General features: G+C 37.2%; 1 protein-coding gene across 2 annotated transcripts; it reads right to left on the reverse strand.

The window, feature by feature from the left end:
* Positions 1 to 1,730: 1,730 nt before the first annotated feature.
* LOC108498747 (arg8-vasotocin receptor-like) lies at positions 1,731 to 7,430 on the reverse strand. 2 transcript variants are annotated; one of them, XM_017817812.1, is made up of 4 exons: positions 6,372 to 7,430; positions 5,177 to 5,313; positions 3,767 to 3,779; positions 1,731 to 3,735 (listed from the first exon to the last, which is right to left on the reverse strand). In XM_017817812.1, exons 1-4 carry the CDS (start codon positions 7,282 to 7,284, stop codon positions 3,638 to 3,640), a joined length of 1,161 nt encoding a protein of 386 aa, XP_017673301.1. In that variant the 5' UTR covers positions 7,285 to 7,430; the 3' UTR covers positions 1,731 to 3,637. The 2 variants fall into 2 exon arrangements, with proteins under 2 accessions (XP_017673301.1, XP_017673302.1); XM_017817813.1 differs by lacking the exon at positions 1,731 to 3,735 and having other exon boundaries at positions 3,769 to 5,313.
* Positions 7,431 to 9,896: the final 2,466 nt, after the last annotated feature.

Consider the following 9,896-nt stretch of genomic DNA (forward strand, 5'->3'; position numbering starts at 1 on the left):
TGTCTTGAAAAGTCATTGCTGACTTTTAAGATGTCTCTCTAGTTGTATCCAACTTCCCAACCGTAGCCTCCAGAGATCTTCAACATCAAATGTTTTAATCTGGCATTTTTTCAGACTTCTTTTCCAAATGGTATTGAAATGGTTCCTCCACGAAGGCCTACTGATTCCTGTGTTGTTAACTCAGAATTCAGGAGATTTGTTGGTAAAATTTGGGTAATATACTATTTTAACAATTTTTGGTATACTGAAATGGATGCAAGAAACATAAATCCACAATTCTGAAGGTCTTTTAAAGTGTCAGTCATTATAGAAAAAATCACTTGATGAATACAATAGCATTTGAATATGTTCACACTGTATCTCTAGGACAACATCTGGATGGAAAGGCCTTTAGTTAGAGGTTCATTATCTTCAAAGTTCATTATGGAGATGGATGATAGACTATATTGGTTAAATGATTTGCTATGATCTACTGGTGGAAAGCATATGCTTTTGACTGCTGTGCTGGCAAAAAAAAAGAAGCAAAAGGGAGTGGTTGTGGCCACTTAGTTTTGCTTCTAAAGAGTGAAGTGCAAAATAATGAAAATTTTACAGAGGGCTTTAAAAAATGCCCAGAATTTGCCCTCTTAATGAGATGACCTTCAGAAAGTCCTCAAGTGGCAATTGCAGGATCATCATACAAGGCTAAGGAAAAAACACAGCTTCTACCATTCTGTTTCAGAGAGGCAAAGAGAAGACAACCTGGCATACCCCAACAACAGATTAGGGCAGGTAGAATTTGGGAACTGTATTGTAGATCATGAGCTTCTATCTGGGGCTGTGAGACCACAGAGGGGCCTGCTACTGACACACACAGGATTGAAGAAATAGGATTTGGAATGGCAGTTGGAGTTTTCATTTGGTAGCACAGATCACATCAGATTTTATCTCTGATTTTCTAACAGAGATATTTCCTTTCAATTCAAATCTATATGGGTCAGCTAAGGATCATCATATATGGATCATCTGTAGAGAATAAATAAACACTCTACTCCGTAGAGAGTAACATTTGAACTGTTTGCAATCCTGTTTTGCTGCTTTATGAGCAATATGTTTCATAATCATGGAGGTTTCCTGAAGATAGCCAAGGCATTCAGGACCAAACCTCTACCTTATGAAGTCAGAAAATGCCTTGCTTTCTTTTTCTTTTTTTTTCCCCCTCCAAGGAATCCAACCCAAACTGAATTTGCCTGAAAGAACTGAGTAGCTGGATCATCTTGCTCTGCCTTTGTCTGCTAATGCTACCCTTAAGCCTAGAATAGCTAAAATTTGCAACCTCTTGAAGATACTTTTGTCCTGGCCACGTGTTGGAGAACTAGACAATATAGCCATGTCTGCATGCCATGTCTGCCTCACAGAATAAATTCTGCTAGTTCCAGCTTTGACCTCCACATCACTCTGCCAGTCTTCCCCCAACAATGCAGAGACAGGAGCAGTTTATTTGACTCAGGAACTGGTTCCTGTTGCTAGACCTAAATGACCAAAGTGAAATTGGCAGGACATTAGTTTGGCATCATATCTGAAATTTGTCAGCATTATTTCATTGAAAGATTAAAAAGTTTATCTCACAACACATCTGGCTTCAGTATTCACCTTTTACAAGACTGTGAACTGGGACTTACTATGCAAATACAGCAGTAATTCTATAGAACAACAGAATTACCAAAATACACTGTTAAGAATGCAAAACACATGTTGAGATTTTCCTTTTATTCTACTAAGTTGTTTTTTGTGAGTTTTTTTCTGTAATAAATCTATACAGAATCAATAGATTACATTGTCTTTGATTCTTCTTATCTGTACTGCAACACATAAAAATAATAATTTTTAAGAAAGTATCTAATTCCTTTTATTGAACTGTGCCTTTCCCAAGTGGCAACAAACCCCTGGAAAATAAAAAAAAATCCCCACCCAGATAACCAGAAACCATATTGCAGTGCCAGCATCAACAACATAGCCATTCACTTCAGGAGTGGGAACTTGTACACTAGGTATTTTTCTACTCAGAAATTATTTGTGTGAGAAAATAGAATCTAGGCTTTGATAAGAAAGACTTTCATCTGATAACTGGATTTTTTCATTTTTATGGGCTTCCACAGTGCCTCCAGGGACTCGTACGTTTCAGTTTCTGATTCTCCCACATTGACTAAACACCCTGGACAGATCACACTGTTGTCTCACAGTCAACTCTCTCTCTTAATGAGATAATCTAATATCTGTTGAAAATCTAAGTGACAGCAAACTGGAAAGATATAGTCCAAACGAGGAATCCAACTATAGAGGAAAAGAAGTGCACAAGATGTTCAAACTAAAACTTCCAAAAATACTGATGGCCAAATTTACAAAGAGAAAAATTTTATTATATTTTTAAATGTCTTTTCTTTAAGAAAATTTCTGTAAGGGGCACTCTACTAAGAAAAAAAAAAGAAAAAAAAAAAAAGAAAAGAAAAATGTTATCAAAATGAATTTTCCATCATTTGAAAATGAGTTTTGACAGAAAATTGTGGACCTGAACCAAACTCCCCACTGAGTGTGTCTGTCACTGCTGACCATGGGGTAAGCAGGGCAGGTCATTTAGGATAATGAATTCCATCTGAAAAATGCAGCCTAATTCATTTTGCTAAGAAAAAAAGCAGGAATACCTTATTCAAATACCTCCTGGCAGACTGAAACTAAAAGTGTCCATAGCCTGTAGCTTGTACCATAATACAGTAACATTTATTTTTCTCCTTAACAGCAGAACTGATCTCAGGGGAAAGAAAATGAAAAAATTCAGAAAGAAAGCACTTAAAAGACAAAAGTATAATTGGTTTGAACATTGCAAACAATAAACAACCATTACTGAATTTTAGAAGTTTTGACATTTCATTCAACACATGATCAAAATATCTCAAATATGGTCAGTTAATATTGCTCTCAGACTTTTAAAGAACAGATTAAGCTACTGTTATTTAAGCTACCAGCTCTACCAAATTATTTATTAAGCCAGTAACAAGTATATGAGCAATGCAGAAATATAAGTAGAAGTTACACTTTTTAACTTTAATTGGAGGCCAGAGCAGGTGGTGTCAAATGGCACAGCTTCACTGCAGTGTCTGAGCAGAATTGTGACTTCTGTCAGTTCTGGATCTGGATGACTCTTTGCACATTATTTGAATGCCTCTTTTTCCTGCAAATGAATGACTTTGGAGGAGTTTTGCTGCAAATACAGTTGTACAGTGACAGGTAATTCCTTGCAACATTTCTGTTTACACCACCTTTCAACACTGCATGTTATACTATGTAACAAATTGCAATCAACAGAAGTAGAAAAACTAAAAATCGCACCATTAACCATCATATTCAGTCACAAGGGAAAACCTAACAGAGCTAATTGATTGAAAGTCTTAGAAAGTCAGTGAATGGCTGAATATTACAAATACCCTATCAGTAGTATGGATTATAACTTGGATGTTCTTACCCCAGACAACAACACTGCCACTTGAATTAGAGAATTGCTCCAACAAGGAATTTGTTGTGGGGTAGAATTAATAACTATTAATTAAAGAGAGGGGGAAAACACAAGAAAAAATATCAATTGCAATTTTTATAAGAGACTTCATAGACTCTTCCCATTCCTGTCTGGCTCTGGTACTGCCTTCATCCACCTCCTTCTCTTCCTACTTGCCCGAAATCCATTCCTCTTGCCAGCTGGACTGGGACATTAGCTTTTCCCATCACAAAGGACAGCAGTATTTGGTCTAACAATACAGGGAATAGAAATCATAAAATATTCAGTCATATCAGCACAGATTAACCTGAAGTGTAACTATTCACTGTACAGCAGGACTTCTGATAATCTGATCAGTATTTAGTTTAAATCAGTATTTGAATATGATTTAAAGACAATTAAGCCCCCACAATTTTATAGCTTTTCCACTGATATTTGAGACTGCTAGCACTCAGAAAAATGACATGTGAATAGCACTGCTGAAACACAGTATAATGTAGACAGATGATATGCAAGTGTCACCAAAGATCTCTGGGAATGCAGCTCTATTCTCACCAGAAAGAGCCTTGCTAATATTCCTTCCATCCTCCTCTGATTAGATTGCAGACACTGAAAGGCAATAACTAGCTACCCGTATATAACACCCACAAACCAGCAACCAAAGAGCATTTTGAGATAAAAATATGTAGATCTATTTTTACCATGAAGGGAAATAATTAAATTTGAGCCTGAAGGTGTTCTAAGCACACTCAGCCAATAAATTGCATGCCAGAACAAATAGGTCTGAATACCAAATGGAAGTGTACACTCCTAACACCCATTTTTAGTTAAAGTATGTATATACACGGGTACGGGGTGTAGGGAGGTGTCCAGTTAACTGCTTGCACATCAGGGAATGCATGGAAGATAAAATCCTATGGAGAAAAGCCAAAAACCTGGGCCGCTGCTATACTGCTGATACCTGCCATCCACAATGGAATTTGAAACTGAAGTAGGTGTTGTGTAACAAGCACAACAAATTCGTTTTTTTTAAAATTATATTAAGGGGCTTGGTGTTTTATAAATATATATAAGGAATTGATTTAAAACAGTTACTATTAATAGCTGGCAAGAGATTTTTCTAACTCTGTGCTGCCCTTTTAAGATTCGTCAGACTGTTCCCCAATCAGACCACAATGATGAACAATTCATTGTTCAATTTGAAAACATATTCAAGTTTAGTCATGTCAGGTTCCTTTACAATTATGTCTCAATTTGTTGGATCAGTTAGTTGCAAAATGTTACTACTTAGAAATCCAGAATCACAGACCAGAAAGTACTTTTGGACACAAAACATCTAAGATGCTTGCTTTTTTTTTTAACAAAAATCCATTCTGATAAGACAGTGGTGATGGAAGCACTGAGTCTGGCTTGCACAACACATAAACTTCCTGTATATGGTATAGAACTGCAGAGAAATATATATTTGTGCAACAAAAGACAATTTTCCAGCTTCCTTATCCACAAAAAAAGGGATGATCATAAAATATGCATATGTCTTACAAATAGAGGGAATGTAACAAAACATCAAAAAGCATTCAGTATTTATGCAGAAGTACTGTTTTCCTCAGGGTCTCTGTCTACAAGGTGAATGCTCCCTGTGATCACTGATTCCTCTTGAGCTGAGGTATTCTCCACTTGCTTATTTGTGCAATATGGAATGTGGCCACAGAAATACATGTAAATCCATGGGTTGGTGCAACTATTCAAATTGCCAAGGAGCATGATAATGGTGAATGCTGAACCTAGAATGAAAGAGTTAAAGGAATAAGAGAGTAAATAAACACTTGTACAGATAAGTACCATTTTCATAGTCTGCTGCTTTCTGCTGTACTTATTCATAAAGTTAATCTAATAGTAGAAAATTCACATTTTAATGCAGTTTGCAATTGCTGAAGATATGAAGCACACTTTATTGCGTGCATTTCAGAATTAAATAGTTTCATGTAGTTCTTTTTTGATGTAGCTGCATTAAATTTAAAAGCAATTACTAACCTTTTATACAAATACAGATAAATACAGATATAGATATATATAAATGTATGTAGAATAAGACTCCAAGTCACACAGACAGGAATAATTCTTAAAACAAAGATCAGAAGATTTTTTTTATCAGACAAAGCTATTATCTTCTTTTTCTTTTGTTTTTTATCTCTGAGTTTAGAATAGGGGAATTATAGAGTCTGCCTTTCACAAAGAGGCAATAGCATAAGTTTGACAAGATTAATCTTGTTTACAACCTGGTGTTCTTTGATAACTCTCTCAGGTTTGCTGTTTAGCTTTATAAACATCTGATTTACAACTTCCAATGCTACAGTGGATACTACAGAGATTTCATCAATACGATTTCAATATTAAAAAAAATCAGATGTCTTATAACATCCCTCTTCTATCCAGTAAATAAGAAATATTTGTCTCATTCCTTTGGATAGTCAATTACTCCTTTTCATCTCAAAAATAAATACTAAATACAACTCAAATACTGTTGCTATACTACATAAAACCTCTAAAAGTCTGAACCTTTGCTGGAGCACATGATAATTTTCACCCCACTCTTCATTAATCTTTAAACTGTGTGATTTGTTAATCACACAAAACACACACATGGAGTTTTCATCACATAACACATGAAGTTCCCTGTACCTAATTAAATAAATGAGATAAGCAGTCCAGAAATTTCTTTTTAATCCTACTCAAATGATCACAGTAACTTTTACACAAAAGCAAAGTGGAAACATAAAGCAATTGATGGCAACATGCTAGCCTGCTCTGCAGTTAGGAATGAGGATGGAGAGTATCTTACCTTCAGTCACGACACTGGGGAACCACACAGACCACAGCTGCGCAATGAAGAAAGGTGACCAACAGAGCACATAGGCAACAACTGTCACCACTGTCATTTTTACTGTCTTGATCATAGCCTTTGAAATACAGTTCACACTGCTCGCTCGGGATGGCAGGACTTGCTTCTGATTTGTTGCTTCACATTCATTCTGTTTTTTCACATGTATATTTCTTCTGATTATTTTGCAAATCTTAACCTGGCATGTGATAAGAATGGCTGAGGGAATGAGGAATATAACTACAAAAATCCAAGTCACATATGCCCTTGGGCCCCATGGTTGAATAAATTCACCCCAACATTCAAAGATACCTGGAGATATTTCAGTCTTAGAAAAGATAAATACCTGTGGTAGGCTAAGAATCAGTGCTATAAACCAGCTGGTGAAAATAGGGATGTTCCAGAGAGCTCTCTTCTTTTGGAATGTGACCATAGGGTAGCAAACTGCTTGATATCTGTCCACTGTCATGACCACTATCATATAAGTAGACGCAAACATGCCCAGCAATTGTAGGTACTTGATAATTCTGCACAAGAAATCTGGCCCTATGAAAACATCTGTAATATCCCATATGAGTTGAGGCAGAACTTGAAAAAAGGCTACCACTAAATCAGCAATGCTGAGGTGAAGCATGAACACATACATCCTAGAGAGCTTCTTTCTTCTTCGCCACAACACCAGTATGAGAATAAAATTGCCCACAGATGCTGTCAGAAATATGATCCCCAGTACAGCAATCTCTACTTGAGCTAATTGTTCATCTCTTTCTGGTCTTCCAACAGGATCTGACTGATTTGTCAGACTCAGGAATCTGTGAGAAGGACTCTCGGTCCGATATGTGTTATCCTGCATAGGAAATGAAAAATTCTTCATAGTGCACAGAAGCTACTTACAGTAGCTGCCACTTACGACTCAGGTTGACAGCTGTGAAGCACCTGCTGGCAAACAAACCAGGCTGGCATTCGAGTTTCAGTATATCTTCAAGCAAAACTCCTCCTGCTTGTGCAAACTAAAGCAGTGGGACCTGAATCTTGATGAAATTCTGTCTTGCTGGCGTGCACAAAGGCTTTATATAGGCTCCCAGCAGACAGAGCCTTATGTAATTGCAGAGCCCTCGGGTAGGCTGCAGGGACCGCAGCCAATGGCAGACCGAGCCACACAATTGGGGGAAATATATAAATAAAAGGCAAACTTCAGAGGCTCAACATGATTCAATTACTCACTTCGGTCAAAACCTTAACTTGTAAACAGCTGTGGCCAAAGTCATCCTCAAATGACCTTACTCAGGAGACCTCTTGCAAGAATTTTTCTACGCAAACCAGAGGAGCATTCTTCAGCTGAACTGGGAGGAATGCTTACAAGTAGAAAAAAGTTGGGTCCCTGAGCTCAGGCGCATCATAACTGCAACTCTCCAGGCTCCGGGGGTACAACCACACCCTAAATGCAGCACAGACAAATAAATGACTTTTTCCATAGCCCCTTTTTTTTCCTTCTCTTTTTGGAGTCACCTGATTCTAAAATGAAAAGAAAACTATTTGAACTACCCTAAAAATAATCTTTTTATTTCAAGATGGGGTCAAGACTTTAAGGTTTTTTCTCAGAAAAATGAAAAATAACACATGAAATAAATTACTTTTATTGGGACTCTGAGTCTACTGAGAATTAACAGAAAAATAAGTGAAAATTCAGTGGGAAATCCAACTGAGGAAAAGGTCTCTATGATGAAACAATTTCCAAATGTCTTTATTCTACTCTAGTGCTAAAAGCTGGGAGGTCATTTCTCAGTACCTAAACCTTTTTATTTTTGTGGCGCAACTTATATCATGACCACAGGAAATTCATTGTTCTTCAACCTTTCAGTATGACTTGCATATTGTTAGTCACAGATAAGAATAGCAATTCTGAATTCATTTAATTTTTTTCTCCCTCAGCCTTGCCCTCTTAATCACAAAAGAGAGATTTAATAAAATGAATTAATTTAATATGAAAACAGATATTTGTATGCAATCTTATTTGAAGCTAGGGCACTCATATCTTTCTGGTTACAGTCAGGACACTAGTAATTTGAAGTCTTTCTGAAGAGGAAACCAGTAAGGTTGAAAGTAATATCCGTGCTCATAAAGAATATATAATACTGCACCTAAACTGATAGATCACTGTGATCATGACTACATTATAAGACCAGCTCAGGAAGCTCACAGACAGACTACTACCTCTTTGCCACTAAAGGTTTTCATGTATCAACAGACAGGTGAAGGGCAAAATGCATAAACAGGATGGTGAGGTAGACTAGAACAGTTTACAAAAACAATGTGATCTCTTTTCTCTCCCTCTTTCCCCCTTACATCACACCATGGGATGCATGTTAACAGCTCATGCAAGGGTAAGACTATGAGAACAGATAACAGACAAGCTGAACAATCTCAGGAAACTTTTCCACCAACAGCAGCTATAAGTAGCTGTAATCCATACTTGGCTAAACGCTGCTGCAGCTGCCTGAGTTTACAACGGCTTTTTTCTAAGACTGTTGCAAAGAGTATGAATCACAACCACTTAATCTAATATACCTGATAATTTTTTTTCCTAAATTAAAGCCTATTTGTAGTAAACTTGGATTCCTGAGGTTGTTTCCTTTTAGTTTTCCCCCTCAGTCTAGAATCCCTCTCTTTTAGTGGGAAACAGGCATAGCAAGATCATAAAGGAACAAATGGGTTTGTCTTAACCCTCATTCTCCCTTCACCCAGAAATTTGCAGAAGAGCAATTGAACTGGTCACAAGTCATGAACCCCTGGCAAGTCTGCTGACAGCAAACACTGTGCTGTGGAGTAGGTGAGCTGATCTCAGGTTCTGCCTTGTGATGGAGACCGAGTTTCAGGCACGTACTCCAAAATCATTTACCTTGACCATCCAGACTCCATGAGATAATGAAAAGCCAGGTGGGATCTTTATTCTTCTGGCAGGATACAGACCAAATATGTACATCTATGCAAAGCTAGGTCTAAGTGGGTTGAAATAGGAATACATGAACAGAAAATTAAGCCCAGGGTCAGGCATGGAAAATAAACATAAATTTACATTTCATGATCTGAAAGATAATTAAGCAATTATACACAAGAAGACCAGAATATGCAACACAAGTCAATTCTGAGATACTATTGGAAGACTAACCAGAATGTTATACCAGAAGCATACATTCATACAATTTTTCACAATGCATAATGTATGAGTAGACATATATTTCAGGCAAAGGTGTTTTATCACCTAGAATCATTGAACAAGATCCAAGGGAACATGCAACTCTTCCTAGGCCTACACACATACAGAGCACACAGTGTCTGGGCAGCAGTCCTGGTGACAGATTCAGCATGCGGACACAGGTTAAAGGGCAAGCACACTGAGAAACAAGTAGCCCTTGCCATGTTTATAAAAAGGGTGGTGAACCTGATTGTACAAATTGTCCTAGTGGTGTAAGACTCTATCTTGTA

The sequence above is a fragment of the Lepidothrix coronata genome, unplaced genomic scaffold, assembly GCF_001604755.1.
Source record: "Lepidothrix coronata isolate B3197 unplaced genomic scaffold, Lepidothrix_coronata-1.0 Scaffold63, whole genome shotgun sequence".
Taxonomy (NCBI): domain Eukaryota; kingdom Metazoa; phylum Chordata; class Aves; order Passeriformes; family Pipridae; genus Lepidothrix; species Lepidothrix coronata.